This window comes from Lycorma delicatula, chromosome 7 (genome assembly GCF_047948215.1).
Source record: "Lycorma delicatula isolate Av1 chromosome 7, ASM4794821v1, whole genome shotgun sequence".
Classification (NCBI taxonomy): Eukaryota; Metazoa; Arthropoda; class Insecta; order Hemiptera; family Fulgoridae; genus Lycorma; species Lycorma delicatula.
In genome coordinates this window covers 52,844,807-52,868,435 of record NC_134461.1, presented here as the reverse complement: position 1 = coordinate 52,868,435, position 23,629 = coordinate 52,844,807, and the positions used below count along the sequence as shown (strand labels likewise).

General features: G+C 27.5%; 1 protein-coding gene across 11 annotated transcripts in view; it reads right to left on the bottom strand.

Annotated features, from left to right (window-relative positions):
- Positions 1-23,629, bottom strand: part of lap (phosphatidylinositol-binding clathrin assembly protein lap) — a 333,775-nt gene that overhangs the window by 37,170 nt on the left and 272,976 nt on the right. For 10 of the 11 annotated variants that reach the window (XM_075371951.1, XM_075371949.1, XM_075371943.1 and 7 more), the window contains 4 exons: positions 21,486-21,612; positions 19,293-19,394; positions 1,718-1,820; positions 917-1,022 (listed from right to left, as the gene is read on the bottom strand). In XM_075371951.1, coding sequence (XP_075228066.1) covers positions 917-1,022; positions 1,718-1,820; positions 19,293-19,394; positions 21,486-21,612 — 438 coding nt within the window. The remainder of the gene's footprint in view (positions 1-916; positions 1,023-1,717; positions 1,821-19,292; positions 19,395-21,485; positions 21,613-23,629) is intronic. The other variant, XM_075371944.1, reaches the window with a different exon arrangement.

Below are 23,629 nucleotides of genomic sequence, written 5' to 3'. Positions count from 1 at the left end.
AAAAAGAGTACCTTTCTTGTTGTAAGTTAAAATCATATCACTTTATAGAGCAAAATTAAACCAATTAGACCAATGAAATTAAGAAAGAAAGCTGCAATGTGTTCTTCACATATCATTCGATACTGAGAGAATATAAAATAAATAGTTCTATTTTAGATGAAACATAAAATTAGTATTATATCAAAACATTTTTTTTTGTCACACAGACTGTCCTGTACCCTAAATTATTTCCAGACATTAAAAATTGTTTAATTTTAATTAAAAAAATAACATTTAATTGCTTTACAGAACCATGGATTATGTAATAAAAAGCAAAAAAATAAAATATTGATACGGCCAACGCAATAAATGAAAACATATTTTATGCTAACCTAAAACATTTTGCACCCTAACTTGGGTTGTCTAACTGCAACAGTTGACGGCAATGTGAGGATAAAAAAAAATGAAAGTAAAATATCTGAACAGTAGACTAATACTTTTATTTAAAAGTTTACAAAAAATGAAAAATTTACAAAAATTATCAGCTGAAAAATTCCAAAATATGTTAAATACAATCAATTTTATTAAAATTTTTAATTGGCATCACTATTGTATCATAAATTAAAACTACTAATAAATACAGATATTTTAAAATAATACAAGAAAAACAAAACTATATGCTAATAAGCATTTCTGTGAAATAACAGCACTGAATTGAATGATGTAAAATAATATTACCCACATACCTCGAACATCATAACTTAATAAAAGATTTTGTATAATTCCCTCAGTACTTCAAAATCAGCCAAAAACTAACAATAAAAATGAATGAGTCATAATGATTAAGTGGTAACTAATAATTATTGTTAACTTTTAGAAAAAAGTTCAAATATAAAAAAAAAATCTTATTTTAATATATAATAATCTACAGACTTACCATAGGCCTATAATTTGCTCCAGTGGTTGCAGCCATAGGCTGTGGGCTCCATCCAGTAGGTCCACCAACCTTTGCTTGATTCTTTGGAGAATTCCACTGAACACCCCTGAAAAATATTATCTATTATTTTAGTACTAGAGAATGGATAACATTTTTCAATAAACTATTCTGAAAATACTAAAAATTTATTTTTTTTGGTTTAAATAATAACACTTTCTATCTTTTAAATTCAACATAACTATTTTTAAGAACAAAAACTCAACGATATATAATGAATTTTAGTTTAGAATTTCAGCAGTTCGAAGAATTATTAATAATAAAGAAAAACTTTTTATTTATCAATTTTTAATCCATTATTATTTTTGCAATAAGAATGACAAAGAGTAATTTAATTTAACTTGCTGATAATAACATTTCTGTGATTGTCACTTTTGTAGATATTACTGGTTTATTAAATGAAATATAAGATACATTTAAGGCTATGAAATGCTTTCTTTTTTTTTGAGAACAATATTTTATTAAATTATGTTAGAATTAAATATAAAATTGTATGCTCAAGAAAAATAAATACCCGATAGACAACCTGAACAAATCAACACTGTTGAATACTCATCATTCAGCATTGGAAATTTGGAAGCCTCAATAAAAAAAATAATAATCCGTCATTTTTAACAGTTTGACAAAAAATAGTGATTTTAAATTTATTTTATTGAATATGATTTTAACTATACGCTGATAATAACTACCTAAGGTGTAAAAGTTGAATTTACATAAATATTTTTTATTTAAAAAAAAACTTACTTATTTGGTTGTGCTCCTTTATTAATGGTGAGGTTTTCAGCAAGTGAAGCAAGACTGCTGTCTAAATCTCCAGTCAGAACTTTATTTGTGCCCATAGAAGCTGCTACAAAAAAAATCAAAATAAAACAAAAACTGACAACATTTAGCATTACAAATATTCTTAATTTTAAATATACTTCATGAAAACACAAATCTATAACATAGACAATTGAATTATTTTCAAAAATATTATAACTTGAATGGCCCCAGATCCACATGTAAACTCTTCAAAATATATTCTCTTACAGTTAAGTCAAGAAAGAAAATGCTAGTTTGAAGTCATATCTTCAAAATGTTCTTTTTCTTCATTATTTTTAAAAAGTTATAGTTTATCTGAAAAAAACCTGTTGGAGTGACATACAAACAGTACACCATTTTTCACCTGTTTACCTGGTAGTGCAATTTTAATATCCCATAACTTTACTAATGGAATATAAAAAGAGTCAGGTTATTACAACTTTACACATTTGAAAAATACTTTCTAATAGTACATTTCAATTTGATAATTTAAATAAAAAAGCCATTTCTACTTTTAGTAAAGATAATTTTTTGCATTGATTCACATGTTCTACAATACTGTTATGGTAAGTGCATAGCATCATAATTTTAACCGAGTGTATGGTTCTAAAAACGCTTGTGAACGAAAGAATTCCATTATAATTATTTACAAGTACAAGTTGGCTGATAAAACAGATTGAAAATGGATGCCCCAATATGGGAGAATAAATGTAATAAATTAATTATGTAAGAATGTGAATATGCCTGTTAGGTTAGGCATGACTACTGACTTAATACTTATCATAACAGTGCAGTTGAAGTACATGGTCGTAATAAGAATACATTACCTTCAGCTTTTTTCAATATGTTTTTGTGAATTAGCATTTAACTTATTTTAATTAGCATTATTATTTTGATGAGCACAAAAACCAACAAAATTAATAATTAAGCCGATTAACGTGGTAAATACTGTATAACTCAACAATAATATCTAATTTACTTATTAGTTTAACTAACTTTTACTAATAATAAAACTGCTTTCTCTAATACTGAACAAGTACATGAGATCTGAGGAGTTTCTGTGATACCTTCCTAATTCATTTTAATGTTTAAAAAGTATTAATCTATTGTATTTCTATGATGACTTCAATATTTTTAATATTTGTTACCGAGTAATAACTCCATTTCAGAGTTCCCAACTAAGTCATATTAGAGATAATTCAGTTAAAAATTTCAATGCAGTTTGTTCACATAAGGAATGAAGATACTTAAGAAAATCCCTATAATCTCCCATTGAAATAAAACGTTCAACAAAAACAGAACACCTTTAAGATTTATTTGATCCTGATATTGGCTGTAGAGACCAGCAAGCTTGGCTTTATTCAGTAAGCAATCAGCCATAGTATACAGAACTGAATAAAAAATGAAAGGCTTATCCACATACAGGTTGTATGCCACCAGGTTATAATCCTGAGGAGATACCATAGAACCTGCATTGGAAAAGCAGTTTTCATAAATAAGGAAAGGGACATCGATGTTGTTGAATACAATCGGCCCTATAAGAGAAGCCACAATGGAAGGCAAATAAACTACTCAAGTTAGTTTCATGGCTACTTCAATGTAGTGGGCTCCTGCCAATCGTTTGGGAAGTGAGGCATTTTAACTAATATATTTAAAACAATCTTTGCTTTTCCACTAGAAACCCATCATTTGAGAGAGTGAAAATGTCTAGGAACTGATTCAAGTTTTCTAAAGAATGTCTCTATATATCCCTAGAATTGTGCGGAATGGAAAGTATATAAACAAACTTTTAGTCAAGCTCCTGTTAACAAAGTATCCTTAGATTTCACTCATAAATCTGAATTTTTATTAATGTAAAAAACTTTCATCCACTAAATTAAACTACTTGTACTATGAATTAGGGAAAATTTACAGTTTTTAACCGAGATGTTCACGTATAAAACAATACGGTAACATCAAGAATAGGCACAAAAAAAATTCATTCTTTCTATTCATCTCTCTAATTTATCATTCTATTCTTAAAGATATCCTCAGGTTTTGACATGTCAAAAAACATGATTTGGACATTAACCTGTCTTGTCTGATAAAGGTTGTGAATGAATTTCTAACAATAAAATGTAATTTTTCAAATTCTAAATATTTTACAAACATGTTTTCATTACAAAAACTAGACCCAGACCATGTAATTCTCTTCAATAACTACAAACTAATTTCCAATTTAAGCTACCCCTTTCTCAAAAAACTGATCAAAAATAAATTTGAATGTAATATATTATCAGTAGGACTGTTTGATAGTTTACCAAACATTATTAACACAATCAGAGATGAATAGATTAATTGGCAACGCAGTTATTATCTATATAAATACATCATAGGTTCCTTCACATAGTTTTCCTAATTTATTTTAACAGCTTGTATAAAGATATACATTATCAGCAGTTGTTTAGCTTAGCCCTAGTGTAACACATACGCACAAACACGTGCGTGCACACACACACAAGATTTAATTACAAATCATCATGCGATTAAATATGTTGATAATTGTTCGAACTGACATATATGATATTGTGAAATTAAATATCATATTTAATCAAATACAATTGAATCACAATGTTTCTGACAAAAAAAAGATTAAAAAAGGAATAAATGAAAGTTTATAAATGTATAAATCCACTAGAGATGCGCTCTTATTATTTACTATGCATATAATTATATAACAAAAACTGAACTATCTTTATATCAAACTAAATAATTAGCATTCTGTAACATAATTATATTTAAATGCTATTAAATATACATAATTCTACATTCTTAACAAATATTGCTCAAAACAGGCTGTCATGGTTAAAAAATAGTTTTATTAAATTCACATAAATAGATTTTATAATAGAACAGAGATATAATTTTACAATTTTTGTCTGATCTTCATTTTTATCTTATTATTATTAATTATTATTTATTTATTATTAATTTCATCACACATACTTACGGTATTTTAAGATGGTCTATTTTAGTAAAAGAAAAAATTTATTCTATTCTTATTGGACTATTAAATGTTCATAGCTCATTAAAAATGGCTAATCAATTACATTTTGAAGCCATTTATGGATATACAGTACAGTGTGCTGATGTATTTAATAATTTCACTCAAAACGTGGTTACGATCATGTGAATCTGGGATAAACCATTATTAAATAAACCCACATTAGTATGATAATTCTATATGAAAAAATTAATCAATCGAAAAATTTTAGGCATTTAAAACTAATTCATGAGTGCTGTCATTAACAATACAAAAAAATAAACTGAATGTTATTTGTCATGCCCATTATTAATTCTGACAGCCAACCATTAAACAACTCGTACCCATATGGAAGGGTAGGTTTTAAGAATACTATATCTCTAACTTCAATTTTACTTTTTTTTTAAATCATTCAAACATAATGCAAATTATTTGTCAAGCTAAAATTGGCTGAAGAAAAAATATCAATACAGACAATACAGCTTTGTCAGACTTGACTAGAGATTTCTTTATAACCAAATAATTGTTCTTGCCATTAATGCAATAAACAGGTTTTAACATGTAAAAAAGTACGGCTGACATTTATAATCTTTTCAATACATTGTAGAAATCATTGTTATTCTTGGATTCAGTTTAAATGTTTTAAACTTCTCGGCAATATATGTGTACAACATTTGAAATTGTTAGGATATTAATATTTTAATTTTTTATCTTTATAAATAACATCAATGGCTACTACCAATATTTCTTCACTCAGTAATTAGAATTTTATTCTTAATTTATTTTTTGTAACTTTATTTTTTTGTGATTTTTGTTTAGGAAACACGTTTTGGAAGATATCCTTTCCACTTCCATTTGTAATTAATATAAATGGTACTATAATAAAAAACAGTTAAGTATACAAACTGATATATAACTACAAATACATAAACTATGATAGTTATTATTTTTTTTATGAAACAGCAGTGTTTTTTTTATAAAAGATTAATTATGAAAAAAAAACAACAATTATACAGTAGTTAATTAAAAATGTGTGTAATATACGAGACTAGTAATAATTAATGAAATATCAGGTATGTTCTGCTATACTAAGTAAATTATTTCTCTCACCAAAATAGTGAAAAAAGTTCATATAAAAATAGTTCTGCAAACAATTTGTTTCTTAGTTATAGCTAAAAATATTTCATCCAGATTTCCTGCACTAAATAATGCTATACTAAAACTCAATGGACACAAATTATTAAAAAAATGTTCTGGTTTTATAGGTTCTTATGTAAAAAACTGACTCTCAGAACTATATTTCAGAAGTTTCTGAGAAAACTGTTTAAAAGTCATGCTTTTCTAGGTTTGGCATAAATTTACTTTGTCAACAACAAAATGATTAGCTTAGATAAAAATTTACATAGAATTTAATTCTTAAGAAATTAATGTAATTAGTCAATAAAAATCAAATAAAGTTAAAAAAAATTATTTTTATTGAAAACAAAAACAATAAACAATATTGGAAATCTTGCACTACAAATGAGTGTTAAATTCTCTCTAATAGTTTATTAATGTTTTATTGGTCTTTAAATGCATTGTTAAGCAAGTAGAGTGTTAGTTTACATAATATTAGTGAGTTATGTTCTACTTCAAAACATGCGCCGTAGGTTAAAATTAGTTTGTATGGTGTTGTACTGAACTCATGTAGGTTAGATTTTAAAGTTCAATGTAATACAGAGGAGTACAAATTTGTTATCGTACTGCCACTTTTTCAATTTTTTTTCATGGAGTTTCTTTGACAAACACAATGTATTAAACAAAAAATATGTTTGTTAGCGAGTATAGGTTACATTAATTGAATTATGTTGGCTCTGTGTACCAACGAATCGTATGTATACCAACATAACCTAACCAAACATAATCTATGCTCACTTTGCCCGCTAACCTCGTATAATTAAAGTTAAATATGCATATTATATACAACTTATTAATAACGTAACCTTATTGTTATTGCACTGCCACTTTCTATCTTTTTTTAATGACAAATGTTGTAAAATCAGTAAAAATATGTTTTTCAAATTAGGGAGTGATAAAAAACATTGTAGCATTGCCTGTCACAATTTGGAGAGTTATTTAGCTGAATTCATGTGGCATAAAAAAATTGGAAACTGTGAAAATATTTTTAATTCTACTCTCAATATCTTTGCGAATTTTATCCTCTGAAAGTGTGATTTATTGTGTTTATGAATTTATGCTGTATTTATGAGGTGATTTGTAATTTTTATTTTTCATTAAAAAATGTAATTTTTCAACCTTAAATAAACATTATTATTCATTTTCTCATGAACTCTGAAGACGTTACATAAAAAAAGTGGCAGTGTGATAATAAACAAGTACACAAACTTTTATTAGTGATTTTGGTTTAGTCAATATTTTGATTTTGGTCAAGTAATAACCAGTACTTGAACAGTATTATGTTTTTGAATTCTTAAAATTAGTTAATGATTTGGAATGATAATTCAGAAACATGCCATATGAATTCACAAATAAGTCATATGAAGATATACAGGTATTTCAGTAATCCGAGAGAAGTTATTGAGGATTTGTCAACAACTTTCTAACTGCAAAAACAGACATTTGCAGATTCATGAAAAACTAGAAAAAGAGGGTCATCATATAAATTTAGAACAGGAAAGTAATAGCAGTCAAGAACAAATTTTGCTAGTGATATAGCAAAGCCCTTCAACAACACACAAAAATTATCTGTACATCTGTAAATTCCATTCAGTACAACAATAACTGTACTATGATTACAACTCTGAAAGAACATGATTGTGATTTGTGCTAAATCAGTTATTGCTAATCACTGAAAAAATGCATTAGCCTTGCAAATATTTTTCACTAACAGAGTAACATCAACATATAAGTATTCATTTTTGATATGATCGCAATCCTCAAAGAAATTCAGAATCAAATTTCCAATACTGTTTTTCAATAAATGTGTGGTGTGATTTAATAATAAATGTTCTGATGAGACCTCATGTTCTTAATCTGCACATGACTCAATTCGTATATCTTAACTTCCAGGGAGGGTTGCACGTCTAAAATTTCCTTTAAAATGAGCTTTCCAGATTTTAAAACGTCCCTCTCATTACACTAACACACATATATTTCTAAAAAGATGAAGTGTTAACTAATTTTATAATCCCCAAAATTGAGTAACTCATTGAAAAATTTACAAATATGTAGATAGGCTAGCCAAGGAACATGAGCATGACCAGCCAGATTCATAACATATGAGGATGCATGAAGATAATAAACATTTGCTCAAAGATCAGAAAATGAAAATGAAATTATACAGAATCATGCTTACAATCCAAAAAAACCCAGTTCAAGAATGTTAGAGAAAGCACTAATATCTGTGAATAATCACACTGAAATGTCCACTGATATTTGGCAGTGGTTGGTTTGAGCAGCTAATGTAATATTACTGTAAGTAGTATCTGGGTGGGCCAAAAATCACTTTACTATAAATACATTTTAAATCAAATATTATTAGAATATTATAATTTTTTTCTTTTAGATTAAACTTAAATAAAACAAAACTCATTATGGGAAAAATACACTACCCATAAAAGAATTAAACTGATGTTTTACTTGGCAAGTCAGAGGAGGGTTTCTGAAACGCAATTAAAATTTGGAAAGTTATACCAAACTAGAAAATAATAATAATTATTATTATTTTTTCAATTTTCCATGTAAGATTGTAAATTAAACCACTAATTTTGCTTAATAATTTATGTCCATAAAACTTTAGTGCCATATTATTTGAGCTTTAGAGCAGTCATCTGGGTGAAATCCTTTGCTAGATGTAATTAAAAAACAAAGTGTTTGCAGACCTACATTATTGAACTTTTTTATTATTTTGTTAAACGGATATGCCTTATAAAAAAATGGCAGAAACATCCTAAAACATCCTGTATACAAATTGGTAAACAGACATATTTAACAACATCAACATGAAGCAAAACATAAAATTACATTAAATACAAGTGATCAAAATCAACAAATATCTTAAAAATAAAAGCAATTATCATTCATTATTCTTAATACTACTTATTACTAAATTAAATAAAAATAATCTATTTAAATGAAAATTACTTGGTTTAAAAACTTAATTTACGTTAGGACAATGGTGTTGGGAATGAGGTAAAAAAGGAACCAGCATTAAAATATTCAAAATGGAAAACTACATAAAGAAATTTAAAATTAACTAATTTGTATGTAAAAAATTTAGATGTTGGCAGAATTAATTTTTAAAAATTATTAAATTTCTTCATTACATTTTATCAATACAAAAATACCTTACCTAAAAAAAGAAAAACTAAAATTAGCTATGAATGAATGTATAATAAAAAAAATTGTGGAATACATGAAAAATTTAAAACAAGTTCATCATAAAATAGATTTTATATTTCATGTAATCAAAAATTTAAATATTTAAGTAAAATACATGAGATTGCTTTCATAGTCTTTTCACTGAATTCATAAAAAATGTTTTTTTTAATATAGTTATAGGTGACATTACAAAAAAAATAAATGTAGTCCTTCAATATGTTTTCTACAAAATTCTTACAAAAACAAAAGCTAAATATTAAAACAATGATACCACAATTTTCCGAGACATTAGACCAAAGATGAAATTTTTGGTCTAAACATATCATTTTCCAAATAAGGTTGGCTATCTATTTTTTATAAATTTAATTCTAAATATAATCAATTTTCATTATAGTGGGGCAAAAGCCCCAATGTACGGAATATCATTTTTACTAATACCAAAAGTGTGCTAAAAATGTTCATACTTTCATTTCAATTAAAACTTGATGAACAATACCCACTACACTTAGTGTAATCATGATACATGCAGCACTGGCCACTATTATGGTGTTCAGTTTTAGAAGTTGCCATATTTTTTATCTTGCATCCTTACCATAATCATATACACTATTTCTTTAAACAATTTTAATTCTCTTTACTATTAATTTATTATTTTCCTCCTAAAATATAATAGTATAAAGCTTCTGTAAAAAAATCACATCTTACACAGTTTAAAAAGCATGCCGAATGTATGCTTTTTAACATTATTGCATACTTTGTTTCTATTAAAATGTTTTTAACTCCTAAACCAATCCACATCTTCAAACAAACATTTATTTTTATTTATCTGTCTAGAAAAGCATTTTCTTATAGTTTTCTTACACTTATTCATCCTCATCATCAGAAAAAAAATTATCTTAATAATTAATTAATTAAGCAAATGTCTGCCTACGGAGTAAATAAATAAATAAAATACTTCTCTAGTTGTTTTTGTCTGAGTTTCCCTATATATAAAAGCGTGGAATCCTATTTTGATTGATTCAAATTTCTTAAATATTTAAAAAAGCTGAGATCACGGAAAACCAGCTGCTGTGCTGTAATTGTGCTTACAGCTGATTTTGAGGCAGTACAATACTAAAATTATCTTCACAAGTCAATGTATAGCAACTTAATTAAAGTAGCATAATAAATTTACTTAATGATCCTAGGTAAGACTGTAAACTGCATTCATTACACAAAATGATTGTTTACGTGACTGGAGCAAGGATTGCTGAAATAATGACAAACTAGACAAAGCAAATTGAAATGAAGATTCAACAAAATTCATAATAGAAATTAATTCTGACTAAACAGCATTTTTCACAACCTTGCAATGTCCATCTGAGGCACCAGTCTATAATGGTATGATAGTCAGCTAATGAAGACAGTTTTGTGATATAAACAAAGGAATTCTTTTCAGAAAATCATGTGGTATCAATGAATACGTAATAAAAATCAGTAATCAAATGGTTAATGTTACATCTAAAAAAAAGTGCTTAATTTACTATTAAAGCCCATAAAATTCAGAATATAAAAAAGAAACCAAAGTATAACAACACCATGTTAAATTTCATGATAAATGGTAATAAATGATAAATGAGTAAAAAATGAATTAATAAATGAAAATATTTAATCAGCAATTTGAACTCCTAAGTAAAACAATCACTAATAAAAAAACTTAGCACAAATTTAACTGTGTTTTAAATTATTAATCTAAAACACCAACGAAAACTGATGCTAAATTTTATGGGATAGATTTTCATAAACAATAAAGTAAAAATATTTCTATCAAATGTTTCCAGTTAATGAACACAGCTTAATTCCACTGGTACAGTAATCCTTTGATGTCAGCACAGATTATTTTCTAACAATTACCATGAAAAGTAAAACTGCAAATAACAAGATTTTAATAATACGTACAAAAAATTATGCTCTGTTAGAAAACAGTAAGACAAATCTACGTACAAGATAAGTAAGTAACATAAATGTATTCAAAAGGCTTTTTGAATACATTTATATTATATAGGTATATTTATATATAATAAACTTTATCATTATATAAATATATCAATTAATGGGATTAATCATGGGATTACTGTTTTCAGTCATTATTTCCAACATCAACTCTGAAAAAACTGTGTTGTTTCTGATCATTAGTCAAGATTGAAAACTGAAGTCAAAATAAAGAAGCTAATTTAAAAAAAAAAAAACATTTACTTGTAAAATAAAAAATAAATAAATAAATGTGATATTCTTCAGATAGTGCTGATAGTTTGATTGGGAATGTTCAGAGCAGAGGATTGTTGATGCACTGAATACTGAAGGCTAGCTTCAATAGTCTGCCATCTGTTTAATGTTTTCCAGTGTTTGTACAGCTAATGGCCTTCCCAATGGGTTTTTAAAGCTGATGCTGTCCTCCTGAAATTCTCCATCCAGAACATGATTGTATTATGAGAAAACTTGGACTGAGGTCACCAACACTAAAATGTTGACGAAGTCTTTCCCGCATTAACACGAAAGAATCACTGTTTTTGAAAAGAATGCTTTTACAGAAAGCATGGTGTGCAGCATTATAGCTGTAAGATGATTGAAATGGCAGCTAGTGAAGAGTGGAGTCCCCACTGACCTACCTTCTCATCCCTCACCTCATGTACAATAACCAACCAAAAATCATCATATGCTTCACTCTGTATTATTGTGCTTATATATACATATATATCATGATTATTAATTGATTTACAATTACTATACTGAGCAAACATAGAAAAAATACAATAATCTCAATTTCCTGATAAAAATTATGTTCAGCTAATGAATACATATGCTGGTAAGGGACATTAACATGCTGATAAGGGACTACTGTACATAATTACAGTACATACTTATAATTGGAAAAAAAAAAGTGAAGCTTTAGAGGACTGATTTTTAATGTGAACAAATTATGAAAATGGAATCACCTTTTGGTAATTACATCAATATGATGGTGATGAATCTTTATATTGCACGATTAGCAGTATTAACAAAATAACAAACTTTGTTTAAAAACAGTACATTTAAATAATAAGGATGAAGGTAACTTAATATGAGAATTTAAATAACTAAAAAAGCATTGATAGCTTAATGTGTGCATTTTTAAAAAAAATTAAAATATCTAAATTATGATTTATGTAATCAATGCTCATGTAGTTCCATCTTAAGATTTTGTTTTAGACATGGTCCGAATGGAAAGAAATGAAAATTATTTTATAAAAAAATATTTATTGAAATGATATACAAAGCAGTTTTATCTCTTCAGTTATGTCCTTTGAGAATGCATATAACAGTCTCAACGCTGACATTCTTTGTAACAATGCTTGAAGTCATAGTGTGTTATGTTCAGGCCTTCCATCGTCATTTTCAGAATATTTTCTATTATCAAAATAGCAAAATTTCCACCAAATTTTCAATTGGGGAATAAAAATAATCACAAGGTGCCACCAACCAAGTTAAGGCTTTAGGGTGGATATGGAAGGTCTTCAATGGATGTTTTGGCCAGGAACTCTGTCATAGCAAGGGATGAATGACTTGGTGCATTGTTAAGGTGGAAAATCCAAGAAGATGCAATCCACGACAATGTATATAAAAACATTTTCTTACAAATGTTCCAAAAGTTCAACACAGAAATTTGGTACACCATTTGGCCTTGTAGTATAAATTCTTTACAGATCATCCATTAGCACTGTAGATAATGGTCAACATGGGTTTGATTTGTTCATGCACCATTTCTTTGGGCGAGGCAATATGGTCATGCAACATTCAGCACTATCTTTTTGTCTCTAGGTTGCATCTGAATATCTACAATTTACCTCCTGTGATAACTAAATCCAAGAAATCAGGTTCAACTAACAACAAACAAAATTTCCTGGTCAGTGTACAGATAATGTTCCTTTTCCCTCAAAATTTTGAAATTAGTGTTTTGCAATTCCTACCAAACAATTGTTTTAGGAAATCTTAACTTTCTGTCATTTAATCGTTGATCACAGTTCAGAAGCAACATAATTACATTCACACTGTCATCACATTTCAATTTGGAAAGACACCCAGAATGCTGTCTATTTTCAACATTGACACAGCCTTCTTTGAAAGCCCTTTACCATTTGTGCAACTGTGCTGATGATTGTCTACAAGCTGTCTTCAAAATTAATCCGCTTTCACTGAGCTTCACATAGAATTTCATGGTATAACATTATTCAAAACTAGTTAAACTTTTTTTGGAGGGGGATGAGGCACAAGGATAAAGACACAAAAAGAATAATGCAGACCTGGTAAAGGCCAGACCTCAACTGAGAAGAGTCTTTTTATATACCTGATATCCAATCTAAGGGGTCTTGAATTGTTATTCTTTGTTTATTGTTGTTCATCCAAAAGAGTAGTTATTCCGTTCCCATTACTTTCTGGACTGACCTCTATAAATGCTTATTTTCATTTTCTATTAAACTGATTTTTAATATGATGAAATTATTAGGAAAATAGAATTATCTTCCAGTATATATTTTCAAAAAAAAAAAGAAGGGTAATACTAATTAAAATATAGTTTTTTTCATTCTTAATAATACTTCTGGAAAAATAAACCACTAAGTTTGCTACACTAAGGCTGAAGCACAATTAACTAGAGAAAATTGACCTAGTTTTCTATTCGTCTTCTACCTTCGATCTACTATTCCCTGACTATCTTACTAGCAAACTGCTTCATTCAGGTAGGGAATATTAAAAAATGTAACCAGATTCATAAATTTTTCAAAATATATTCATTTTGAATTTGAAACATATTAAACATTATGTATATATATTCATTTTTATGCATATATATTCATTTTTCATATTCAATTAGGAACATACAAAAAATAATTACAGAAACCTGCAAAATAAGATATTACAAAATCAAGTATATATTTTTAAAAACTTAATTTTTATCATATTCTAAAATTCGTGAAAATTTGAATTTAGTTGTATTTTTTTACTTCTATCATTCAAATAAGAAAAAAAAGATTAATAACAGAGAAAAGAGAAGATTCCAAAATCTAAAATGAAACATGTGATTGTTTTTTTTATAAGAAAAAATAACTAGTTACAGATATTAATAACAAAAACTGCATCCAAAGATATCACAGGCATCTATAAAATATTTTCAGATTTTCCTTTTCCCGCATCTACAAGAGGGTACAATTAAAAAATTAAGTTAAACTTTACAACATCCTTACTTTCAGTTTTCTAAAAAATTTAAATTAAAAACACCACATACATTTATTGGGTAAAGTAAAAATACTTAAAACATAGATAAATTAAGAAAATTAACATCGTCAATACATTCAAATATAAAATTAAAGCAGAAGCACAGGAATAATTTAATCTAACCAAAATGGAAAAATATATAGATGACCAATTACATATTAATGCAATGGCTGATTCATGCACAAACTGATTAAAAACCAATAAGTGACTTATTTTTAAGGCTGTGACTGCAAAATTAGTAGCAAGGAGAAGGCAACTATACTACAGCACTCAAGATTATATTTTAATTATTCCATATAGGAAATAATTTCAAATTGATTGCTATAATAAGAATGCTTGCTATAAATGAGAATGTTACTCTCCATATAAAATAGAACTAATCAACTTTTATGGCATTATACTGCCACACACCAGTTATACCAACACCTGAAAATCGTAGGTCAAGAAAATATTTTTAACTCTGTTACATTTAATTTACTTACTACATTTAAAAAGAACCAAATAAGAGGTAGAGATTTTATCATTATAATTTTTCTGTCGTAAATTAGATGAGTACAGATCATTAATGTTTAGAATTTTATTAATTTCATTAATATTTTATTGTTATAATGTTCTATAAAACATATCATCTTCTGGTTATTACATTTAGTTTACTTACTTAAGTAACTGGTAAAGCTATTCATATTTTTCTAACGTTCAAACTGAAGTTGTACATACTGCTCAAATTTATGAAGAAAATGTTCTACAGTAATTACAATCAAAAAAATATTTTTTAAGTACATGCTTTAAATAAAATTTTAACACTTTTTTTAGTATGGATTTTAAAAATCTAGTGAGTAAGAATCTTATCAAATAATGGACTGTTGTACTAAATGGCAAGCAGTATCGTAACCCATTAATCTTTTAAACCTATGTGTGACAAAGACATCCCTGGAAATCAGATAGCCATTCACAAAAACAACCAAACTCCCATCCCAGATATGCTAGGGAAAGTGAAGTATGAAGTTATCTCCTACTGGCTTCTTCATTAAGCTATAAATACTGTATCTGTAGATACTGATTATGCTCAGCCCACTATAATAAGCATAAGTTAATATGAACTTATAAGACCCACACATTCCTTCATCAATTGGACTGACTCTGTAGTGCAACAATTGGTTCACAATATATTTGTAACATAAATAAATGTTCTAACTAATCTGTTATATACTATTAATTTCAATATATAATCAACTTTTTCAAAAGTGAATCAAGTACCATTAACCATCTGATTATTTCTCTTATATTGCACTTAAAGCTTTACATAATGATTAAGTTCCAGTCTCATAATGAACTGTAAAAAAATAAAATAAAATTTCTTAAATGTAATAAAAATGTCTATTTATAAAACAAAATATACATTAAAACTATTTAAATGAAATTAAATCAAGGACTACAATATTTTTAATTACACAGAAAGCAAATTACATTAATAAATATATATATGTCACCTGGCTTTGCCATCCCTGTTTTAACTGGAGAACCATACAAAGGAGCAGAGGTAGGAGGGACTGGAGATGCAAAAGAGGCCATTAAAGGAGGTTGACTGGCCGACATTGGATCGAAACCAGCCAAAGGATTGGGTGACGGCTGTTGTTGCTGTTGCTGTTGTGGTAGTTGAGTGGAAGGTTGTTGTGGTAAAGCTTGCTGTTGCTGTTGGGAGGGTAGCGGAGGCCGCGAAGGAGATGAACCACCCAATGCCATTCGAATACTGTCATTAAGATCATCAAATGCACTTTTACCCATACCAGGAGAAGCAGTACGTGGAGGAGGAGGTCTAGGAGGCGGTGGTGTGGCTGTTTTCAAAGGAGATGTGTTATCGGTCTTTGGCTGTTGAGCGGCCTCCTGCTCCCCTAACTCAAACAGATCAACAGCCCCTCCCTGAGTACCCCCAAACAGATCTCCACCTTGATCCGGGGCTGTCTCTGGTTCAGGAGCAGTTGAGGGAGGACCAAAATCAGCCATGAAGGGATTAGGAGCAGAGGAGGGGACTCCTGATCCAGCAGCTTGCACAGACACAACACACAAACACTTGAGTACAATATAACAAAGCAGCACAACAATTAATCATTAAGAGATACCAGCAGTTCCCAGACATTGCTGATATAATGAGGATATTTTTGCTCTTAAAAATGATATAAAATTGATGAAGAATATTATTTTTAATTTTATTAAAAATTAAAATTGCATTCAATGTAAAACAACTACAACTATAAAGTAGTGCTAAATATTTACTATATATCTAAATACATTAAGTGTATGTGAAAGCTTTGATTTATAAAAATAATGAATGCATTAAACTTCACATCATACAATTCCATAATAACTTTCATAGGTTATTTCTTATAAAATTAGACATTACTTTAGTAGATAATATTAAGTTAGTGTTCAATTTGTTATTAACTCCACTTATATTTTTATGAATATTTCAATCAAAAATGTTATTACACTCTTTTAAATACTCCACAGAAAACAAATATGATATTTATTATTACAGGAATTGAATAATATTAATCGAATATGATTAATCTGGATTTAAACTGATAAAATAGTTCTATTTTCTATATAATTATACAATAGTTGCTATTAAGTAACTTGTACATTGGAAAATCCAACAAGAAAATATATACAAAATTAGTAAGAATTGGTAAAGTAGTTTAGTTCGGTTAAGTTTTAAAGTAAATAAAAAACAGCAAAAGTAATTATTAAAAAGTAAAGGTAATGATGCACTGCACTATTTTTATAGATTTAGACACACACAGTTCCTCATAATGAAATTTTGTTTAATTGTTCAATAAGATAGTTTTGTTTAATAAAAAAACATTAATAATGTATATAAACTGGGAACTACTGTTTTTGAATACAACAAAATTCAACAATTTAAAAAAATAACATAAAAATGCTTAAATTTTTTATACACACAGAGTATTCACATTTACAAGTATTTGGCGAACTTATTCCCACTGAGTATAGGGGTAGATATTCATTCACTGATATTATGTGATATAGCAAAGGATGTTGATTACTGCTGTCAATATTTTAAACAATTTCCAACTTATTTCGATTGGTCATGACAAAAATTAATACTAGTAATATTATTATTATTATTATTATATTATAAGTCAAATACCATGTTGTATAAGTGAATAAACAATTTTTATAGTTCTCTGCAACTCTGTAGGTCTATAACTTAATTTTTTCTGAATTTTACTCTTTCCTGTTTCATTTCTTTTTTTTACTATTTATTACACATACAGAGATAAATAATGATGCAAAGAAGAACCAGTAAAATAAAAAAAAATCCTGTAACCTTTCTCTAAGCAATGGTATGTGCATAGTAAAAAATTGTAATTGTTTTATAAACAACTTTTCTTAGTCTACAGATCTGAAGCCAAGCCACAAGCAACAGGACATACCCCTAGGTTGTGAACAGAGAAAACAACAATAATGATATGATTTGCTTCAAGTAAGAAGCAATACAAATACTTGTTATAAACAGGGAGCAACGATATCTGATATGGACAACTGTCTGTGGAGGGATATACTGACAACAGTATATATCCTAAAAAAAGCCTTAAAATTGATAAGGATACTGTGCCAAAGCCAAGTTTTGACTGCTAACATATTTTTCATCCAGAAGCCTGCATTTGAGAAGCAGATGCCATTGTTGAATTGTGAGGTGACAGCAATTGTGAGGTACTATCACAATGGGTATTACCAGATATTTGTATTCATTCTGCTTCTTTTTTAAATCTAATATTAACTGCTTCCATCAGTATAAAGTACTTCAGAAATAAAATGATTTCCCAGTTGAATCTTTGGGTAGGGACAACTCAAGAGGAAGACACCAGAAAGTATAATTCAAAGATTTTAATGTGCACAGAATTAAGAAATACAATATAATGAAAATGTTAATATTAAATTTTAATTCAGACAAACAGAGATGAAGAACAGCATCAAACCAGTCAAATAACTTAATTCATAACTGCTTAAAAAAAAAAAATTGACACCTTAAAATCATTCAAGCTGCCAGTTGTCAAATGATATCCAAGCGTTAAACTGTTTGTTAAGTCATCTTATTTTGATTAAGTCTCTATACTAGAGACTTACTCAATCCCAACAAAGATTAACCAAGATAAAAAGCTTTTTTTTATTATTATCAGTTATTAAACAGTAATTATTACTGTTTAGATATTAATATACAATTAATTTCAAGACAAAAATTTAAATATGTTGACACATTAACATGAACTGTTGACAAAAGACATTTACAAAAATCAACTTGTTTCATTAAAATTAAAATAAAAATAATTTCTTAAGCACAAGTTACAGATATATCAATAGTTTTTAAAAAGTAGAACACATGCAGTAAAAAGAATAATTATTAATATTTACAAATCTTCTTGTAAGAAAATTATAAACCCACTTGATGTTAAAACTCTAATCATCATAAAATACAAAATAATAACAGAGAATAATAAAAAAAATATTTACATCAATTGCTAACAAAAATAAAGTACCAAATCAAATAAGAAAATTTAAACCAATGAAAGAGTATACAAACTTTGTAAGAATCAGTTTTATACAAAATTACAACAAATGAAAGAAAAACAAAGATAGTTATAATTCAACAGTTCTTACAACCAAGAATGAAAACCACTTAATGATAACAAATTTTTATTCTACAGAAAATCTATTTAAGCAAATAAAAGAATAAAAATTAAATACAAATAAATTATGAATTATATTTTATTGTATGAAAAAATTAAAGTAAGTTATGTAACTTACCAGGTGCAGTATTAGCAGCTGGCTCATTAGATCCAAATACAGACGTAAATGCTGTATCACTTACAAATGCATTTGTAGCAGGAGCTGCAGTGTTATTGAAACCTGTAAATGAAAACTAACAGATTAATTAATGATATACTGAAATACCAAATAGACAAAGCATTTATAGTAATAAAATGAGGAAATTTCAAGAATGAAATCCAAAACAGTAAAAAATGTAATACAGCAATAACTAATCACAATGAAATTATCATATGCATGAAGACAAGATAGGAAACACTTCCCTTCTATTCCACCCTATTAGTATTGTAAGCCTTTTGAGTAGATATGCAACAACTATTGGCCAATCCTAAAATATGGGAACTACATCCAAATTCTTGCTAACAGGTACAATCTTTCTTTAGTTTGGAAGTACCTTTTTATAAAATGCAATAAAATGTTGATAAAAAAAATTCATGTAGCAAAGTGTAAGTATTAGCATTCAAAGAGCGAAGTTTATTTCCTTGTGGAAGGCGTGTTGACAGTTTTATAATTATTCATTTTCATCATTAACAGCTGTACAACTTTTTTTTTTAAAGTAAAATTTTAACATGAGTTTGTATTAAACAATTTAAATAAAATTTACTAATAAAATTAAAACATTGGAAACAGAAATTGCTTTATATATAAAATTATATATGAAATACAACTAGGTTAGCCAATACTCCAAAATACATCTTTGCTCTTTGAAAATAGTACTACTAAATATTCTAACACACTTTAAAAATGTACATGCATTTGTACCTACCACCTGGAATGATTATGACAATTCAAACTTGTACAATAATAAACCCAGTAAAGATATATAAAAACCACAAATATCAAAATCTTTACGTTGCCATCTATTTTATGTAATGGTAATTAAAACATTTATTATATTTTTATATTAAAAAAAAATTGTGATTGGCAATTATTAATATCCAAATATTTCAATTGAAATTACATATTTTGATGTTTTCTGTTCAGATAATATATTGAAACTATCATTTTTGGGAGTGATTTTTGACTGCAATAGTCATAAAACCTGAAATCATGGTTATTACAATTAACACACACACACTTACACATGTTTATATATAGATAAATATACATTATATAATTTTTTGTGCTATATTATTCAATTTTTAGAAGTTTACTATTCTGTCTGAAATATTTTTGAACGTGAAGTATAATATGTATTTTAGATTTGCCTAATGTCTTGCTTCTTGCATTTTTTTCTGTGAAATGCATTACTTGTAATTGGCAAGCTTAAACAAAACAATCAAAAGTTTAGAAGTGACCAAACTTATAGAAAATTAACTTGATGAAAAATTTAGAGATATACTGAAGTAATGTCCTTTTTTTCTTTCTTTTAATCCTTTCTTTCAATGGTTTATTCAACTTCAGTGAGATATCTTCCTTTAGTGCTTAATTCAATTTTAGTCCATGGTCACTAATTTTTTTTCTTTTTTGTTGCTTTATTTACGTATAATTTTTAAGTTAACAAAAATAACACTACTATGAAATATGTCACACTGTGAAAACTTATGAAATATAAGTGTCTCAAAACTCAACTACTTTGTAGCCTGATTTTTTTTTGTTTACCTTCTTACTGGTCATAAAGTAATAAATTTTTTAAATGTTTTAAGTATATAAAAACTGAGTTTTTTTTATTTTAATGTGGTATATAAATATTTTGAATTGAATTAATTTAACTTTTACATTTTTCTAATGGGAAATAATTCTAACTCATAATTGGGTGTAATTTACAGACTTTTATTTGCTTTATTTATTGATAAAGGATTTTTTCAATACCTTTTTTATTTTAATCACTAGCTGCTTATTTTCATTTATTTGAACTGTTTAACAATTTTACAAGTGGCATATAAATAAAATAAAAAAAAAACAGTTCACATCTACATAAAAGTTCAACACAGCTGAAGATTTGATGATCAATACAAAGATAATTTTAAAGGAAATTCCTCACTTTTTTATTTTTTGAAAAAATAAGTAGTGGGATACAATCACAATGTTTATAAGAATAAAAGAAAAAAAATAAAGTTGTGAACTTATAGTTTTTTGGTTAATAATACAATCAGTAAGAAACAGACCCAAAAATTAATGAACAAAAACGTGATAAAAACAAAAAGTGTATAAATTTAACAGAAAATTTACCATTTGACATCCATGCATTGGCAGTAGCAGGAGCAGCAGCAGGAGCAGCATTAGCTGGAGCACCAAATACTGGGTCAGCAAACGGGTTACCCAGTTGTAGGAGATCATCTGATGCTTTGGTTGTTTGCTACAAGTGAAAAAAACAATATTGAATAAATTTTTTTTATAAAAAATCAAAGATCAACAACAATTCATATCCAAATACTAAACAGGCTTTAATAATTTAAACTATTAAAAAAAGATCATTTCTTTTCTTTTATCAGTGTTTTAATTTTAACAATATGATGCAACTTAAATTATGCCCAAACAAGGCTGATTAAAGAAAAGTAATGATAATAATTCTATCTTTGTTATTATTTATGTTGTTTATTAATTGTTTTGTTTATTTTATTTGTTATTTATTTATGATTATACAAACTAATGTTTATTTATGAAAAAGGGGAAGTTCTGTCAAGACTTCAAAAAGAGTGTTGATAGTGTCATGATACCAAAGAAAGCAGGAACAGATAAATGCGAAGAATACAGAACAATTAGCTTAACTAGGCATGCATCAAAAATCTTAACTAGAATTCTGTACAAAGAATTTAGACTAGAGTGAAAAAAGTATTAGGAGAAGACCAATTTGGTTTCAGAAAAAGTATAGGGACAAGGGAAGCAATTTTAGGCCTCAGATTAATAGTAGAAGGAAGATTAAAGAAAAACAAATCAACATTCTAGGCATTTATAGACCTAGAAAAGGCATTTGATAACATAGACTGGAATAAAATGTTCAGCATTTTAAAAAAATTAGGATTCAAATACAGTGACAGAAGAAGGATTGCTAACATTTACAGGACCCAAACAGCAACAGTAATAATTGAAGAACTTAAGAAAGTAGCCACAATAGAAAGGGAGTACGACAAGGATGTTCCCTATTCCCGTTACTTTTTAATCTTTACATAGAACTAGCAGTTAATGATGTTAAAGAACAATTTAGATCCAGAGTAACAGTACAAGTGAAAAGATAAAAATTCTACGATTTGCTGATGATATAGTAATTCTACCTGAGAGTAAAAAGGGTTTAGAAGAAACAATGAACAGCATGAATGAAATCCTACGCAAGAATTACCGCATGAAAATAAGCAAGAACAAAAAAAAAGTAATGAAATGTAGAAATAATGAAGATGAACCACTGAGTATGAAAACAGGAAGAGAAAAGATTATGGAGGTAGAAGAATTTTATAATTTGCCAAGTAGAATTACTAAAGATGGACGATGCAGGAGCGATATAAAATGCCGAATAACACAGGTGAAATGAGCTTTCACTCAGAAATATAATTTGTTTACATCAAAAATTAATTTAAATGTCAGGAAAAAATTTTTGAAAGTATATGTTTGGAGTGTCGCTTTATATGGAAGTGAAGCTTGGACAATCAGGATACCTGAGAAGAAAAGATTAGAAACTTTTGAAATGTAGTGCTAAAGGAGAATGTTAAAAATCAGATGGGTGGATAAAGTGACAAATGAAGAGGTGTTGCGGCAAATCGACGAAGAAAGAAACATTGGAAAAATAGCATTGAAAAGGCATCCTGGAATAGTCGCTTTAATATTAGAGGGTCAGGTAGAAGGAAAAAATTGTGAAGGCAACGTTTGGAATATGTAAAACAAATTGTTAGGGATGTAGGATGTAGGGGGTATACTGAAATGAAATGACTAGCACTAGATAAGGAATCTTGGGAGAGCTGCATCAAACCAGTCAAATGACTGAAAACAAAAAAAAAATTATTTACGTTGTTTACATACTCGTGTAAACAACTCTTTCTAAAGAATTTTCAACCCTTTCAAACTACTCTTAAATGAAGAAAAAAAGAAAATTTTCACCATGTGAAAATGTTACATCATGTTTCATTCACAAATATAATGAAATTTTGACAATTGATTTCCAAAGGTTTCTCACTGGTAGAAATTTTCCTGATTTTAAACAGAATTCATAAAATAAATCCTATTTTTGTCTGGCAATGAATATTACAATTTTATTCCAAAAAATATTATTATTAAATGTAACCTATATATATATATATATATATATATATATATATATACAGGATAATTATATATTATTTATGAAAATAAACTGCTAATGAAACAATTCAAATAATTTTTTT